At 39.3% G+C, this 18,566-nt stretch overlaps 3 protein-coding genes across 4 annotated transcripts; 1 reads left to right on the forward strand and 2 right to left on the reverse strand.

Moving 5' to 3' along the window:
* The first annotated feature begins 471 nt into the window (after positions 1-471).
* On the forward strand, positions 472-8,681 carry dnajc28 (DnaJ (Hsp40) homolog, subfamily C, member 28). Of its 2 annotated transcripts, none has more exons than XM_084357294.1 (3): positions 472-539; positions 5,952-6,028; positions 6,793-8,681. In XM_084357294.1, the coding sequence occupies exon 3, from the start codon at positions 6,806-6,808 to the stop codon at positions 7,964-7,966; it is 1,161 nt and encodes a 386-aa protein (XP_084213420.1). In that variant the 5' UTR covers positions 472-539; positions 5,952-6,028; positions 6,793-6,805; the 3' UTR covers positions 7,967-8,681. The 2 variants fall into 2 exon arrangements, with proteins under 2 accessions (XP_084213420.1, XP_084213421.1); XM_084357295.1 differs by having other exon boundaries at positions 483-539; positions 5,955-6,028.
* Positions 8,682-8,708: 27 nt separating this feature from the next.
* Positions 8,709-9,171, reverse strand: LOC311260084 (uncharacterized protein; the record flags this gene model as incomplete). Its single annotated transcript, XM_084357596.1, has 1 exon — positions 8,709-9,171. Exon 1 carries the CDS (start codon positions 9,129-9,131, stop codon positions 8,709-8,711), a length of 423 nt encoding a protein of 140 aa, XP_084213722.1. The 5' UTR covers positions 9,132-9,171.
* Positions 9,172-10,944: 1,773 nt separating this feature from the next.
* On the reverse strand, positions 10,945-16,139 carry LOC311259904 (sodium channel regulatory subunit beta-1). The gene is made up of 6 exons (XM_084357301.1): positions 15,773-16,139; positions 14,430-14,596; positions 13,550-13,784; positions 12,487-12,646; positions 12,202-12,255; positions 10,945-12,082 (listed from the first exon to the last, which is right to left on the reverse strand). The coding sequence occupies exons 1-5, from the start codon at positions 15,813-15,815 to the stop codon at positions 12,210-12,212; spliced, it is 651 nt and encodes a 216-aa protein (XP_084213427.1). The 5' UTR covers positions 15,816-16,139; the 3' UTR covers positions 10,945-12,082; positions 12,202-12,209.
* Positions 16,140-18,566: the final 2,427 nt, after the last annotated feature.

Below are 18,566 nucleotides of genomic sequence, written 5' to 3' on the forward strand. Positions count from 1 at the left end.
GGCCCTTTATATAATATAATCAGTTGTGTCAGTAAGCACACATTCCAAAAGTTGTTGTAGTTGTTGCTCGATACAACACCGGATGGATGACAGAGGGCAGAAACACAACTGTGGAGAAATAAGGAAGAAAAAGAAGAAGACATAATATTTTTGCTCGATGATATAAAGAAATAAAGTAAAGTAATAAATTCGATATTCATAAGAAAATTGACAACTCCAAGCCAATCTATTTATTTAACATGTTATTATTATTATTATTATTATTATTATTATTATTATTATTGTGTTTGTTTATTTTTATTTTGCATTGTCCGTGTATCCGTCTGTACTTTTATAACTGATATTTTCTACAATAAAGATTTAAAGGGGGAAACAAGCATTGTCCTTTACTACAGACTCCTGTACAGTAGGTGGCGGTATGCACCTTGAGAGTCATCGGTCGCAATCCGCCATTAAAACGAAAGAAGAAGAAGAATCAGTAGCAGACGAAGAAGAAAAAGAAGACGAAGACGTAACAACAACAAACCAAACGCTGATAGGTGACCTGACTTTTTCTTTAGGCTTTAAACTTGCTTGTCATCTAATGTTAACTTGTGTCTTTATGGGGTAGTCTTCAGTTTTCATTGGCGTTAAATGTGTTGTTCAGGTGTCGTGCCAAAAAGTGATCGTCTGCCAGAATCTGATTTCCGGCCGCGGGAGCGCGCACAGCAGCCCGTTGAGCGGTAGCGTTTAAACGTCTGGTTTTCTCTGGATGAAACGGTCATGATATGCAGATACACACAACTGTACGTCCGCAATTATAGTTAAGGTATGTGTCTTAGAAAGTTTAACGTTTGTTGTTACGTAATTATCACAACTGTGGCCAAAAGAAGTGGAGTTTGTAGCGAAATCAGGCCTGACAATTACGTGATAGACATGTCCCTATGTGCTTGGTATGTATGATGCCTTTTCTTTAGCCCTGTCTTATGAATTAGACTGTAATGAATGTGATTTATAGGTGTGGATTTTCAATAAAGAAATGATCATTTTGCAATTATCCTCGTGACTCTGCATTATCTTTTATCTGATCTGGGCTCTACATTTGCTTCCCATGTTGGGATGTGTCTTGTACATCTAATATTCTTGTTTATGCCTACTATTTGGAGACAATACTATGAAAGACATGATTCGGGAGGGTTAAAAGCCTATAAAATAACAGTTTTCACCTGCCAAAAAGTGATTGAAGGACATATACAGTTATTGAAAAGTTATTTCTGCCTAAATATGACTTGATCTCTTTCTTGAGCTTCATAATATGAAGATCTGAGCTCACAGGACAGCTTGAAAATCTTGTAAAGGACCATTACAACAGAAAATGTGCCTTTTCACCTGCCAAAAAGTGATTGAAGGACATATACAGTTACTGAGAGGTTATTTCTGCCTAAATATGACTTGATCTTATTCTTGAGCTTCATAATATGAAGATCTGAGCTCAAGAGACAGTTTGAAATTCTTTTAAAGGACCATTACAACAGAAAATGTGCCTTTTCACCTGCCAAAAAGTGATTGAAGGACATATACAGTTACTGAGAGGTTATTTCTGCCTAAATATGACTTGATCTCATTCTTAAGCTTCATAATATGAAGATCTGAGCTCACAGGACAGCTTGAAAATCTTGTAAAGGACCATTACAACAGAAAGTGGGCCTTTTCACCTGCCAAAAAGTGATTGAAGGCCAAATACAGTTACTCAAATGTTATTTCTGCCTAAATATGACTTGATCTCATTCTTAAGCTTCATAATATGAAGATCTGAGCTCACAGGACAGCTTGAAAATCTTTTAAAGGACAATTACAACAGAAAATGGGCCTTTTCACCTGCCAAAAAGTGATTGAAGGCCAAATACAGTTACTCAAATGTTATTTCTGCCTGAATATGACTTGATCTCATTCTTAAGCTTCATAATATGAAGATCTGAGCTCACAGGACAGCTTGAAAATCTTTTAAAGGACCATTACAACAGAAAATGTGCCTTTTCAGCTGCCAAAAAGTGATTGAAGGACATATACAGTTATTGAAAAGTTATTTCTGCCTAAATATGACTTGATCTCTTTCTTGAGCTTCATAATATGAAGATCTGAGCTCAAGAGACAGCTTGAAAATCTTTTAAAGGACCATTACAACAGAAAATGTGCCTTTTCAGCTGCCAAAAAGTGATTGAAGGACATATGCAGTTACTGAGAGGTTATTTCTGCCTAAATATGACTTGATCTCATTCTTAAGCTTCATAATATGAAGATCTGAGCTCACAGGACAGCTTGAAAATCTTGTAAAGGACCATTACAACAGAAAATGGGCCTTTTCACCTGCCAAAAAGTGATTGAAGGCCAAATACAGTTACTCAAATGTTATTTCTGCCTGAATATGACTTGATCTCATTCTTAAGCTTCATAATATGAAGATCTGAGCTCACAGGACAGCTTGAAAATCTTTTAAAGGACCATTACAACAGAAAATGTGCCTTTTCACCTGCCAAAAAGTGATTGAAGGACATATACAGTTACTCAAATGTTATTTCTGCCTAAATATGACTTGATCTCATTCTTGAGCTTCATAATATAAAGATCTGAGCTCACAGGACAGCTTGAAAATCTTTTAAAGGACCATTACAACAGAAAATGTGCCTTTTCACCTGCCAAAAAGTGATTGAAGGACATATACAGTTACTCAAATGTTATTTCTGCCTAAATATGACTTGATCTCATTCTTGAGCTTCATAATATAAAGATCTGAGCTCACAGGACAGCTTGAAAATCTTTTAAAGGACCATTACAACAGAAAATGTGCCTTTTCACCTGCCAAAAAGTGATTGAAGGCCAAATACAGTTACTGAGAGGTTATTTCTGCCTAAATATGACTTGATCTCATTCTTAAGCTTCATAATGTAAAGATCTGAGCTCACAGTATGCTCCTGATGTTGGACTGAAAGGGATGCTCTGCCTCAAAGTCACTTCATATCACTCATCAGTTATATTCTGAAGAATATATCTTAACCACTACTTTTCACTACTTTAAACTGTGGAAAGGGCCAGTGTGAGGTGGTAATCTGTCACATATGATGCTTCAGGATAAAGATCAGTCATTTTGAGGCAGAAAACATCTTCAAGTTACAAGGAAGGAGCTGCAATCACTTTTTGGCAGGTGAAAAGGCACATTTTCTGTTGTAATTGTCCTTTAAAAGATTTTCAAGCTGTCCTGTGAGCTCAGATCTTTATATTATGAAGCTCAAGAATGAGATCAAGTCATATTTAGGCAGAAATAACCTCTCAGTAACTGTATTTGGCCTTCAATCACTTTTTGGCAGGTGAAAAGGCACATTTTCTGTTGTAATGGTCCTTTAAAAGATTTTCAAGCTGTCTCTTGAGCTCAGATCTTTATATTATGAAGCTTAAGAATGAGATCAAGTCATAATTAGGCAGAAATAACATTTGAGTAACTGTATATGTCCTTCAATCACTTTTTGGCAGGTGAAAAGGCACATTTTCTGTTGTAATTGTCCTTTACAAGATTTTCAAGCTGTCCTGTGAGCTCAGATCTTCATATTATGAAGCTCAAGAATGAGATCAAGTCATATTTAGGCAGAAATAACCTCTCAGTAACTGTATATGTCCTTCAATCACTTTTTGGCAGCTGAAAAGGCACATTTTCTGTTGTAATGGTCCTTTAAAAGAATTTCAAGCTGTCTCTTGAGCTCAGATCTTCATATTATGAAGCTCAAGAAACAGATCAAGTCATATTTATGCAGAAATAACTTTTCAATAACTGTATATGTCCTTCAATCACTTTTTGGCAGCTGAAAAGGCACATTTTCTGTTGTAATTGTCCTTTACAAGATTTTCAAGCTGTCCTGTGAGCTCAGATCTTCATATTATGAAGCTTAAGAATGAGATCAAGTCATATTTAGGCAGAAATAACATTTGAGTAACTGTATATGTCCTTCAATCACTTTTTGGCAGGTGAAAAGGCACATTTTCTGTTGTAATTGTCCTTTACAAGATTTTCAAGCTGTCCTGTGAGCTCAGATCTTCATATTATGAAGCTCAAGAATGAGATCAAGTCATATTTAGGCAGAAATAACCTCTCAGTAACTGTATATGTCCTTCAATCACTTTTTGGCAGGTGAAAAGGCACATTTTCTGTTGTAATGGTCCTTTAAAAGATTTTCAAGCTGTCCTGTGAGCTCAGATCTTTATATTATGAAGCTCAAGAATGAGATCAAGTCATATTTAGGCAGAAATAACATTTGAGTAACTGTATTTGGCCTTCAATCACTTTTTGGCAGGTGAAAAGGCACATTTTCTGTTGTAATGGTCCTTTAAAAGATTTTCAAGCTGTCCTGTGAGCTCAGATCTTTATATTATGAAGCTCAAGAATGAGATCAAGTCATATTTAGGCAGAAATAACATTTGAGTAACTGTATTTGGCCTTCAATCACTTTTTGGCAGGTGAAAAGGCCCATTTTCTGTTGTAATGGTCCTTTAAAAGAATTTCAAACTGTCTCTTGAGCTCAGATCTTCATATTATGAAGCTCAAGAATAAGATCAAGTCATATTTAGGCAGAAATAACCTCTCAGTAACTGTATATGTCCTTCAATCACTTTTTGGCAGGTGAAAAGGCACATTTTCTGTTGTAATTGTCCTTTACAAGATTTTCAAGCTGTCTCTTGAGCTCAGATCTTTATATTATGAAGCTCAAGAATGAGATCAAGTCATATTTAGGCAGAAATAACCTCTCAGTAGCTCTACTATGCCTTCAATCAGTTTTTGGCAGCTGAAAAGGCACATTTTCTGTTGTAATGGTCCGTTAAAAGAATTTCAAGCTGTCCTGTGAGCTCAGATCTTTATATTATGAAGCTCAAGAAAGAGATCAAGTCATATTTAGGCAGAAATAACTTTTCAATAACTGTATATGTCCTTCAATCACTTTTTGGCAGCTGAAAAGGCACATTTTCTGTTGTAATGGTCCTTTAAAAGATTTTCAAGCTGTCCTGTGAGCTCAGATCTTCATATTATGAAGCTCAAGAATGAGATCAAGTCATATTTAGGCAGAAATAACTTTTCAATAACTGTATATGTCCTTCAATCACTTTTTGGCAGCTGAAAAGGCACATTTTCTGTTGTAATGGTCCTTTAAAAGAATTTCAAGCTGTCCTGTGAGCTCAGATCTTCATATTATGAAGCTCAAGAAAGAGATCAAGTCATATTTAGGCAGAAATAACTTTTCAATAACTGTATATGTCCTTCAATCACTTTTTGGCAGGTGAAAACTGTTATTTTATAGGCTTTTAACCCTCCCGAATCATGTCTTTCATAGTATTGTCTCCAAATAGTAGGCATAAACAAGAATATTAGATGTACAAGACACATCCCAACATGGGAAGCAAATGTAGAGCCCAGATCAGATAAAAGATAATGCAGAGTCACGAGGATAATTGCAAAATGATCATTTCTTTATTGAAAATCCACACCTATAAATCACATTCATTACAGTCTAATTCATAAGACAGGGCTAAAGAAAAGGCATCATACATACCAAGCACATAGGGACATGTCTATCACGTAATTGTCAGGCCTGATTTCGCTACAAACTCCACTTCTTTTGGCCACAGTTGTGATAATTACGTAACAACAAACGTTAAACTTTCTAAGACACATACCTTTGCTATAATTGCGGACGTACAGTTGTGTGTATCTGCATATCATGACCGTTTCATCCAGAGAAAACCAGACGTTTAAACGCTACCGCTCAACGGGCTGCTGTGCGCGCTCCCGCGGCCGGAAATCAGATTCTGGCAGACGATCACTTTTTGGCACGACACCTGAAATGTGATTATTTTGATAACCTAGCGCAGCATTAGCTAGTTAGCAGTAAATCAGCCTTCAAACTTGACCCCATTTTTATGTCCTACAGCAGGTATTGATGTGGATTTGTGGCTCCTGATGACCAACAGGGGGAAAGTTGTTGGGAGGAAAATAAACCTAAAGCAGGTGTGTACGGTGATTTGTGACTGTCAGTCTTATGTAGTTTAGCTTCAGCTCTGTTATTGACCTCTCATGACACTGCTGCTTAACTGTACTGATACAGTTTATGAGGGTCTAAGGATTGAAGCTGTAACGTGCTGTGCAGATTGTAAAGGCACATTGTGGACTGTGATATTGACTTGACAAATTAAGCAGCTTCCTTTCCAGTGATACAAAACTAAAAATGAGTTTGCTCATTCTGTCAACTAACTACTGTAACTGTTTATATGCTCAAAATGAGGTCTTTCTGCAGCTTTGTCTCTCAACCCCACTGTTTTTTTAGAGTCTTGAAGACCCCTTTGCTCTCTTCAACAGCTCAAAATAAATACTTAACATTAGAGCCTGACCGATATATCAGTCAGCAGATATTATTGGCCAGTATTGACCTATCACAGATATATTTTGCCTGATACATGGCATTATGAAAACCTTTTTTTTTGTAGTGATTATAATGCAGGAAACAATGCTTGGGGTAATTTATGATTATTGCTCTACTCTACTCAATTTTACTTGCCACTCTCAGTCTAGCAAGCCATTAATATGGTCCACATAAGTACAAGAACGCTGATGCAACGCAGATGCCTCAGGCTATGCAAGATTGATTTCACGCATTGTCGCGATCAGAAATGTGTCAGTTGAAAATCGTAAGCACAAGCTGCAGTCTGAGAAGAAACAAAAAAGATTAACTTGAGTGATTGTTTATGTGATATCTTTGGTTTTTGATTCCACAGTACTGTGCCAGAAATGAGTTGCACTTTCCAACTCCTGGTTTCCCGCACCGACTTCTGCCATGGCCGTTTTCTGCTGGTCTTGTCTCGACAGTCCCTGTTGCTCAGAACGCTCAGCTCCGGTCCCCAGCTCAGTCGCAGCCTGCAAGAGAGCTACAGGCTTCTCCAACTTCCTGACGAGGGACACAGCAGTCCTGTGCAGGTGAAAGAGGCTTACTTGCGCCTAGCCAAGCTCTACCACCCGGACTCTGGGGCTCCGACTTCAGATGCAGTGCTGTTTGCTCGGGTTGAGGAGGCCTACCGGGCTGTGCTGGCACATCAGAGCAAGACCAAGCAACCTGATGGAGGGAAGGAAGTGGATGATGAGGAGTCCAGAGGTACAGCACTTGCACACAGACAGTACCTCAGTTATGAAGGTGTGGGTTCAGGTACGCCCAGCCAGCGTGAGCGTCAGTACCGGCAGGTTCGAGTTGACCGGGCGTCTGAGCAGGTTTTGAACTACCGGCAGAGGGAGCACGAGAGGGCAGCTGCTGCAGAGGGGGCGCTGGTGGAACGGGACATGCGTCAGCGCAGCCGAAAGATCAAAATCACCCAGGCTGTGGAGCGGCTTGTGGAGGACCTGATCCAGGAGTCCATGGCCCGGGGAGACTTCAGGAACCTGAGTGGAGCTGGAAAGCCTCTTAATAAGTTTGAGCACAATCCATATGCTGATCCTATGACCCACAACCTCAACCGCATCCTCATAGACAATGGTTACCAGCCACCATGGGTCGTCACACACCGCGACATCCGAGAGACCACAGCTCAAATCCAAAAGCGGTTATTGGAGGGGAGGGCCAGACTCGGTGACCCAATGAGCCCGAAAGAGAGCAGCCAATGGGAGCAGCTGTGTGCATCTGTAGAGGAGGAGCTGGTGAAACTCAACAAGATGGTGGACAATTACAACCTCGTTGTGCCGATGCTCAAAATGCAAATGGTTCACTTCAGTTTGTCACGAGAGATTGAGCGTGCTGTGAAAGGAGCCCACCAACGCAGACTGGAGCAGCAGAGAGAGAGAGAGAAGGAAAGAGAGAGACGGAAGGAAGAGAAAAAAAGAGCCAACGCACTAACTAAGACAAAAAATACCAAACAAGGCCTGATGTCTTGGATGAAGAGTTTGCTCTGGTTGAAACTCTAAAACTCTGAATCTGAGAGAACGGAGATGTATTTTAGATCAATATTTATTATTTTTCACTTGAACCAATCATTGCAGTTAATAGAGCGATATTTCAAACAGACTCGTTCACCCACTTATATACAGTTAGAGACAATGGTGACACTTAAAGGGTAACTCCACCAATTTTACACATTAAAGTGTGAGGAGTACTGCTGCATATGTGACAAAGGTAGTAAAAAGCTGATTTGTGGCTCCAGAAGAAGCTGCATGTAATCTGTTAAATTGCCTCCAGTGATGTCACTCAGTTAATGTAGGCGGCAGGTTATGAAAAGCAGTCCACTGGTCTAGCATTGTCCTACCTACAACATAGGTGTTGGACTCATTATGGACAGTTGAACTTCCTCTGGAGCCACAAAAACCTTTACACTACTTTTTTCCTTTCAAGACCTGTAAACACACTTGAATGTGTAAAATTGGTGAAGTGACCCTTTAATAAATTATTTCATGGTTATTGTCCAGATTTGAAGGATTATCTTCGGCTGTTAGTGGAAGAACTGTATTGCACAATCCTGGCTGTTTGACTGTAAGTGTTGGGAACTGCATGTGCTGATAACAAAGATAACAACATGAAGCATATTTATAAAACAAGTTGTTTCTGTGAAATTACTGATCTGACACACTAACTTTTGGCTGCTATGTGACATTAAAAGTTAATAAAAAGTGTTACAGAGGTTTACATTTTCAGTCTGGGAAATGTCTCATTCTAGTCTGGCAGCTGCTCCAGTGTTGCAGGGTTGCAGATGACGATGGGCTCCTTGCTTCTGGCTCCATTACCTCCCTCATCCCTGTGCAGAGCCTGAGCGACGACCCTGGACGGAGTCACCACCGTGGTCCAGTCCTGGGCGATGTACTGGTGGTACGGATCGTGAGAGCTTTCCAGCTTCTTGGAGCGAATGTAGCTGAGCATGATGCCGAATGTGAAGAAGCTGAACATGCCAACCACCAGAAAGATGTACATCATGCCCTGAGACTGAGCATTGGCCCTGGCTCCGGCCACGTGGGGCACAGCCTGCTGGGTGGTGTAGTTCTGAGGTGTCGGTGGAGACAGTATACTTGTGCTGTTGAGGCAGTGCTGCAGGAAGGAGAGCAGGAGCGACTGCAGCTCAGTGGTGTTGATGTGTGACATGGTTGCCCTCTGCTGGACACAAAGCAAACTGCAACTGAGGAGGTAGAGATGAAAAATAATCATTTCACATAAAATATCAGAAAATTTAACATTTATACATTACTTCTTACCTGCTTACAACAACCCAAGAGGAAACAGACAGGTGCAGCAGAAGCATTATTTTAAATTTGGAGATGAGATATAAACGATTAAACATGTTTTCTTTTAATAGAATATATTAAAACAATAAAAAAAAGATTGAGGAGCTAAGTAAGAAGCATGATAAGTCAGAATGTGAGAAAATGAATTAAATCTCTTTAATCCACAAGAAGGATGTAAGGAGAAATCTCAGGATACTCATTTTTAAATGTGTATTAAGTGCTTTAGTGTATCTTCATACGCTCAAAAAATACTTTGCCTCAAACATTGTCTTTTCAGGATAAGTTCACCCCAAAATGAGTAAAAAAAAAAAAAAATCAGTATCTTCTCACTCACTCCCATGCTGATTGAGGTTGGGTGAGGTTTTGTAGTCCACAAAACATTTCTGGAGCATTACAGCAAAACAGTGTTGCAGCATTCTCCTCAACAACTGAAGTAGATGTGTTTTAGGCACACATATTTTTTTGAAAGTATGTTAAAAGTACACATCGGGAATCCTTCGGTGACTCCTACCCAACAACTTGAACTCGAAGGCTGCGCACACTTATTTTTCTTATGGCTGACCTTTCAGAGTTAGATCTGGTGTAATGAGTGTGAAGGTGAAGTTATTTAGAAACTGAATCCTGCTCATGATATCTATCATTATTCAAGCTTTGTTCAGTAGAAAGATGAGCCTACCTTTCAAGGATGTGGAATCAGTTCTCGCTGTCATTGGCATCAACAGGCATCGATCATTTCAAGACTGGTGTCTCCAGCAGGACTAGACTTCACCTAGAATAAAGAACGGCGTACACACACCCCCTTCTCCTGGTCGTAATGTGCCCTCCTTCATGCTCATGCTTTCACGCGGAAGAGATATCCAGCATGTTCAACATGTCAACACGTTTAATGAAAGGAGGAGGTCACAGGGCAAGGTCAAAAGCTCCGTATAGTGAGGCATGACTTAAACTGCAGTCCTACTACTGGTGAAATCGGCTGAGATGAAGACTTTACAGCAGGTGAGTTTAGTGTTAGGATAGTGTCTTTACATCAGACCTCAATATGTCATGAAAATCATAAGGAAAATATGTTGAATATGTTGAATAGAGCATCTTTTTGTTCTGACTGCATGGCAAAGTCTCCCAATTTTGCGCTATCAGGGACAAAAATTAAGAATTACCTGTAGATACTGTTTCCATCATCTTTTGTGACTCAATACTGGTGTTTATATTCAGTATCTGAGGAGTGTATGTGGTCGGTTTTGTGGTCTAGTGTTCACATTTTGCAGTAGGAGTAGGCACATGCAGGAGAACAAAGCTGCTTTCAGACCGGAGGTAGTTTAGACGGTCTGCAGCGCCGCTCAGACTAGATTGAGTTACAGCACAATCACCTCTAAATGTCCTATAACTCACCGGTGTGTGTGTGTATGTGTGTGTGTTGCCTGAAACCTACAATAAAGTGGTATTTAATGCAGATTTATGCAGATTTGTGTACTCATTCTGTAGTAGGATTGGCAGGGTAAAGTTTGTTCAAGAGATCGACGTTGTGTTTTCTTCAAAATAAGTATATTTTTGAAAACAAATAACAGTATTTGCACAGGTAACATCCAGAAAACACATGATTACTGTCAAAGATAACACTGCTGGAGTCATGAGTTTATGTGTTTAAGTGTGAACAGAAAATGCAGTGGACAACAGACGGTATACAAAAGTATTTACTTTATTTTCCTTGACAAACTTGGACAGATGTGAACTGGGACAAACAGATGCGTTTAGATTTAGAACAGACAAGCTGCTTCTGCTAAACATTCACTAAAGCTGGATCGGGAGTGATGTCAACGTCATGATTCACATTCAAATTTTAAGTTAAGATCTCAAAATATTAAGACTTCTCAGATACCTTGAGGGACATATTAAATGAAATTTAAAGGAGCAGTTCACCCAAAAATGAAAATTAGGTCATTGTCTACTCACCCCCATTCAGAGGGAAGGTCAGGTGAAGTTTTGTCGTCCATAAAACATTTCTGGAGCTTCACAGCAAACAGCGTTGCAGCATTCTCCTAAACAAGTGACGTAGATGTGGGAAAAAAACACCCAAAGAAAAACATAAAATGGCCCCATGCAGCTTGTTTGGCATAACCCAAGTGTAAAAGACATCAATCACACCTGTTTTGAAGTCAAAAAATCTTCACAGTTTAGTTTTTTCCCCAGCTGTTTTTTTATGTTTTAAAACAAGTCCCCATCTACTTCAGTTGTTTGGGAGAATGCTGCAATGCTGTTTTGCTGTGACACTCCAGAGATGTTTTGTGGACTACGAAACCTAATGACTTAATGACTGAACTTTCATTTTTGGATGAACTGTTCCTTTGAATTTAATTGAAGAACTCTCATTTGGTTTGCTTACTTGGTCAAAATAAGTCTAAATTGTCACCTGTAATTTTCAAATTGTGGCAAAATAAAAACAAGATTTTTTTGTTGTTGTTTGGACTTTATGCAAACTTACTTTCAAACTTAGATACAAAAATATTTCCAATCTTACATTTTATAGACTAAAAATAAATATATGAAATAACTGATAGATTACTCAACAGCAAAAACTAATCATTCACTGGATTCCCTACACTGAGAGCCCTATTTACAGATCTACAAACTTTCAAGCATGTAGTAGTCCCGCACGAGACCTTAGACAGCACATTTCACGGAAAGGAAATCTTTAAAAGAAATCTGCCCTGCCTGCTGCCTTCTGCACCATCAGCTTTTGAATCAACCAACAGTAATTGTGACTTCAGCAGAATCAGGAGTCAAGCTTGACTCTCGCTGAGACGATCTTCTTACCTGGTGGATACAGAATGGAAGTTCAGAGAGTGAGACATGCTTTCAGATGTGTCGTATCATCACATTTTCCTACAAAAGGTGTTGTAAATCTGTGGCGTGAAAAGATAAATCTAACTCACCGGTAATGTTACTCTAGCTGCACCCCGTCACAGTTGTCTTTTGATTCTAACAGCCTGGAAATACAGAGAAGGTGAATTATTTAGATGTGAGACACAGCAGGAAGAGAGTCGTAATGCAGCTTCAAAACTTTGCTTGCTTTATTTAAACCTCACTGTTGTGTGCGAAGGAAATTTGACAAATAGCATGGCATTATCAAAGAAAAGTGACCCCAGGTGGTTGGTCAAAGGCTTGGAGATGAATCCTAAATGAATCATTAATAAATTAATAAAAGACAAATGACTCACTCTGCCTGAGCCTTGAGGGCTTTACGGGCCTCCCGAGCTTCGTGCTCCGCCGAAATCTTCTTGTAACAGTAGACCAGAATCACAATGAGCCACAGCTGCAGGACCACGATCAGCACGTACATCATTATCTCTGCGATCACCGCTGTCAGCTCCCGATTGGCTGGGAAAGAGGAGCGGACAATGTGGCATTATAGAGGAAGCGTGTCCACCAGGGTTAAGACTGTGTTCTCTGTGCAGACGCTCACAGACTTCTGAAGGTGAAGCTGCACTAAAGGTCAGAAAAGGTGGTTGGGACAAGCCTGAACGGGCAGAGCCACAGTTGACTTCTGATAAAAATATGAGTTAAAGTAAAAATGTTTTTTCTTTCATTCATGACATGCATTCACGGCTGATCAACTACGGCTGAATTAAGATGTCCTTGAACTGCAGTTGGACTGTGGCCACAAGAAAACTTCAACTTGACCCATACTTGCCAACCCCTCACCCAGTTCCCCGATTTTCATTACACTCTTTGGGTTTCTCCCGGGGTCACAATTCATAAATGTACTGATACTACTGACAGGTTGAAATCAGTCCTGTGATGCTGGGATGGTGGCGTGTGATGACACAAAATAAAAACAATGGATATAGTGGAAATAGTTTCCCCTCAAATGCATTAAAACTAACGTAACAAGCCTGTTTTAAAAATGTAAGGAGTAGGAAGTACAGATATTTGTGTTAAAATGGAGGGAGGGACATTAAAACAGTTGTCAGAAAACTAGATAGCCTACTCAAGTAAAGTACAGATACCTGAAAATCTACTTAAAGCAACAAAGTATTTGTACTTTGTTACTTTCCACCTCTGGATTTGTATTTACGACAGTCGTGTTGCACTCAGAGGAAAAAATAATTGCTACCTAATGTGGCTTTAATGCATGTCTTTCTGATTTTACTTGTGTATTTTATTGAAGTAGGATTTCAAATGAATTACTTTTACTTGTAACAGAGTACTTTTTTTGTTGTATAAGTACTGAGGGATCCGAGTGCTTCGTACCAGCCTTTTCTCAGGTGAGCCCCACCTTACCTACAGCCACCACGCTGAGCTCCACCTCCTTCTCCACAGAGACGTGCTCATCGTACTGCGACAGGAAGAGGGTGCGGTGGATCTCGCAGAGGTACGTCCCCGTGTCATTGAAGGTGACGTTATGAATGTAAATGGCTCCTGTCTGAATGTCGCTGTTTAGCGTCCCGTGCCACTCCAGGCGGTTGCTGAAATCTTCATGGAGGACGTCAGCACTGGGATGGTCATAGTGGAAAATCTGAGAGCAAGGAGGACAAAAAGGAAACAAATAGGATGATTTTAATATTCTTTTAATCCAGGAAAGGGTAGAGCATGTGTATCTATCTCTAAGTGTCCTGCTCTAAAAATACCATTCAATACTACCAGTGGTGGAATGTAACTACAGTAAGTACATTTACTCAAGTTCTGTACTTAAAGGGTAATTTTACACATTAGTGTGTTAAACAGGTTTTGAGGAGAACCACTACATATGTGAAAAAAGTAGCATAAATTGCCTCCAGTGTCACTCAGTGGATAAATTGAGTTAAATGTTTTTTGTTCTTTATACATATGAATATTAATATGAATCAGAAACATTAAAGTTAGTAAATAAAAGAAAAGTAAATATGTTTTTCTTATATTTAATGACAAACTGCAGACTCCAAAATAAAGTCCCTTTCAATCACAAACCCCGACCAGATTTAAAGGGGCACTGTGTAGTTTTGAAGAAGAAATTCAAACTCAGAATTTTAATATTTACAATATTAATGAGGTAATAATACAAAATCAGAAATATTTATTTTTTGGATTTCTGTTTGTCGCTAGAAAGGTGGCAGGGTCCGCCAAATATAAACAGAGTTTGTTAAATCAGTTCATTTGGTCATGAAAATGCAGAGAAACTCACATGTCTGAACTCCTCCTCTCCCGGCGGTTTGAAGTGCCAGTCCACGGTGGCTCGGGCTGAGACCTCCTCTCTTCTTTTGCAGGAGATGCAGCCCAGCAGGAATCCTTCTCCTGCCACGGCTTCAGTCCGGGAGTCCACCTCCGAACAGCCACCGTGACACTGGGACACTGCGAGAGGAAAACAGAGAGGGGAAGGAAGAGAAGAAGAAGAGAGGAGAGGAGAGGAGAGCTTTCAGTATTGTGCATTTGTTAAACATGTATGCTGCATATGTGTTTTTTAACATAATAAAGGTTTAAGAATGATTTCTGTTTAAAGATCTTACGAGGCAGGTTTATTTGTATTGCACCTTTCAGCAACAAAGCAAATAAAAATGCTTTACATGGGACATACAATGGCATTAAGACTTTATATACGGTAAAAGAGACAAAACAATATATAGACAAAAAAGGAGATAAGAATTCACAATAAATCATAATCATAATTAAAATTACAGTGCAGTGAGAGGTAGGAACAAATAATCCAGAGTTTAATTTGATTTAAGATATTTCATTTCATATGAATAAATACTCTTTGGGGTGATTTATCAGCCACAATAACTAGTTTTGGATATAATTCATGTGTCACAGTAATAACAGATTTCTTTTTCTCTGATGAGGTTCTGATGAAGTTAAAGGGCTGGTCCTCAATTTTGAGGTTTTCTGCTACTTTACACTTCTACTCCACTACGTTTTGGAGGCAGATATTGTACTTTTTACTCCATTACTTTAATATGATAATTTAAGTTACTAGTTGCTTTGCAGATTGCATCAGAGTGACAAGACTGAGCTAAAATGAAGTCTATTCCAAGGTGAGACTGAGACCTTCAAAAACAGACCGATCTCCAGTGCTGCAACACCACAGTCTGAGAGTTTATTTAATGTAATTTATATCCAAGAACATGTGAATTACGCCCCGGGTATGACACTCTTATTAAGTGCTTTATGAAAGGCAGGTACAGTGGACGTATCAAGAATGTTTATGATTTACTTTAAAATAAAAGTTTATATATTCACATTTATATTACAACATTTTCACATTAAAGAGTTTCTACAATTAAAAATGAATGTACACTTATCAGATGTAACCACCCATCTGTTCAAAAATGTGTTTAGTAATTTGTTCATAGTTAATCTATGAGGTCCCTGACAGTGATTCAAATAGCCCTCTTTTTTATTCTGAGAATTGTATTTTATGAGAAATCACTGAGGACTCTGAGAAGAAAGAAGAAAAACTTTCTTTAAAACATGCAACTTCACCACCAACACCAAATTAAAAGGTACAGAAATTAAAGATTTTGGACTTACCGAAAAAACTGAGGACAACTAAAAGAGACAAGTGTCTTATCATTTCTGCTGGAGCAACTTACGGCCAGATGTTGAACAAATTACTGAGCTTTCCTTGACGTAAACCTGCGGTGATATATCTGCAGCGATTAAGCGGACATTACTGACATAACGCCCGTTGATTCCTGATTAATCCCATGTCCTTCATCACAAACATGCCGCCCTTAAATCCAGACTGTCAGTCCATTAGTTCAACAAACCTCCATTTCACATGAGCCAAAAAAGACTAAAAGCCTCAGAGCACAGAATGTGTACGACAAAAACTTGACTCAAAGTTTCTGCTTAGTACTTTTAAATCTCCCCTGCAGTCCCGTCTGACTTTAAGGCAGCTAAATTTAGAGTGTGTGAATCCAGGAGAGTTGGACGTTGTAAGCGTTGAAAGCCGACAGGAAACCTGAGATGATGAGACCTGATCCATAACCACGCAGCATGACTGTCTGAAGCAAGACTGCAGCCATGTTTCCTCTGATTTACGAAGTTGGCTCAATGGAAGACGTTCTTTGTTTTATTCGTGTTGCATTACTGTAAAAGACTGTATATTTTAAAATGTTATGTTGGCTTTGGTTATGACATTTTCTTGCTTTAATATTATCATAAAAAAAAAAAGTCATACTGTTGTATATAGTGACTTTTATATCCATTCTTTAATAAAAAGGGAGCAGCAGGTCTGGCATGCAAAAACAAGAGCTGACATGTTTTGTTAAGCAAATCCTTTCAGACAAACAAGCTTACAGTGGCGCTTAAAGGGATAGCTATACATATGTTTGTTTAAATGCAATACGACTCTTCGTCTGTAAATAAATGCTCTGCTCTCCTGCCCCTCTCCACAGGTCAGAGGTCAGCTACAGAACCCCACTTAATCATACAAATGCAAGTTACATTTTATGGTCTGTTTCCTTGTCGGCTTCTTGGTTTTTCCCTTCATCCACCCCAATTATAATCTATTATCCCTGTACATTATGTAATTATGTGTGCTAAACTGACGATTGACATTCTTTGTTATTCCTTCTGTTTTATGAACCATACATGGTATTTGCATGAATTTGTAATTCTGTTATTTTCCTCTCGATATGAAGGTGTGTTGCTGTAAACTATGCTCATAAATAATAAATCAGTAAAACATTTACCCACTCATTTCACACACTTCCCTCTTGTTCAGATGATAAATCTAGAAAAGGCCACATTTTCCTCTCTTCTTATCGGTTTTGATCCGTCATCGAGGGTCTGACAGCCAATCAATACTAGTCAGTCCGTCAGAAAAACAAGGCAACTAAAGTCAAGGCTGACAAAACAGATGGTGACTGAAGGCCTCAACTTGCGCGCTGACCACAGCGACAAAGAACATCCACGTGGTCGCTACAGCCAGCGTGTTGACGTGATGAATGCAATGAGTTGTTTCCTTTTCTTTTTAAAGGGGAATGCCTTGTCACATGTCAGGTGGGATTAAACATGTCCCACGTTGAGGTCGTACAAACAAAAAAAGAGAAGGTATACAGTGTACAGGGGAAGATAGATAGGATATAAGCTGTGCTGTGCTGTATGTGTGTGTGTGTTTGTGTATTTTGGTTGCGTTTGAGGTCAGGGTTGTCGTCATGTGATGTAACCAGATGACACATTGAAGCATTGAGCTCTTGATAAGGGTCCTTGCCTCTTTTAACCTTGTGGCAGCCCGTGAATGATAATGACAATTAAAAAAAATCAGGCAGAGCAATCTTGAACATTACACACATGTGACGAAGAGAGGGTGAGAGAAAGACCTTGGGGTGACAGACACACGGGGGGGGACACTTCAAGGAAATGTTGACATATGATAAACCCTGTGTGAGTGTGTGTGTGTGTGCTGTGCTGTGTATATGGGGGTGGGCTGCAACGCTCTGTACACACGCATATACACAGTGAGTGACACACCTCCTTTCTAGCTCTGCTGGTGATGTTTTTTATTTTTAGCGCAGGTCGAGTTTCCAGTCCTGCGATTCAGCAGCCAGAGGCGCACAGCAACACAACTCCCTGTTTCCTGGAGCAGTTTCTCGCCGGGCTGCATATGTAACACAGACCTCGGCTCTCTGTTTTGAAGAGGAGCCACCGAAGTGTTGATTACAGGAGGCGGTCACAGGGGGTGAGAAGGCAGAGGATGCCTGGTAAAACCTATGGAGAATATGAAATTGCCAAGTCATTGTGATGCTGTGCCATTGAACTGAAAGGATAGAAAAGCAATTGCTGGCTGAAGATTGAAACTGAAAGACAGGTAAGGGCAAACTCATTACAGTTAAACGTGCAGATTTTCAGGATAGGCCTATATGTTGTTGAATATTTTATATTCCTTTAACAAAAAGTTAAATGATAACTCTGACTTTGTTTCCATCAGGGCTGTTAATGTATCCGTTTACAGCTCTGAAGTTTAGTTGTTTCAGACATCCGCCCTTGTGTGCATTTTAAAAAAAGTCTGGTGTATTGAGCGCTCAACAACATTATGGAAATAAGATTGAAACATGCAAATGAGATGAAAGTTGAAGTAGTACTTCCTACAGTACTACACTACAACAGTTGGGTTCTTTTCAGATATCCTTGATGTAACTTCATGTTGTTCAGACAATAAGTGTTTTTGTTTGTTTGTTTTTTTAACAAAAACAAACAAACATCTGAATTCTAGTCAGAATCTCAAATTCCAAATATCAAACTAAATTTTGCCGACTTTTGCATAAAATATATACTAGACATTTTGCTTATTTAATTTTGAGGTGACATTGCAGCCATT

The sequence above is a fragment of the Pagrus pagrus genome, assembly GCF_965226575.1.
Source record: "Pagrus pagrus genome assembly, chromosome: 7".
In the NCBI taxonomy this organism is placed as follows: domain Eukaryota; kingdom Metazoa; phylum Chordata; class Actinopteri; order Spariformes; family Sparidae; genus Pagrus; species Pagrus pagrus.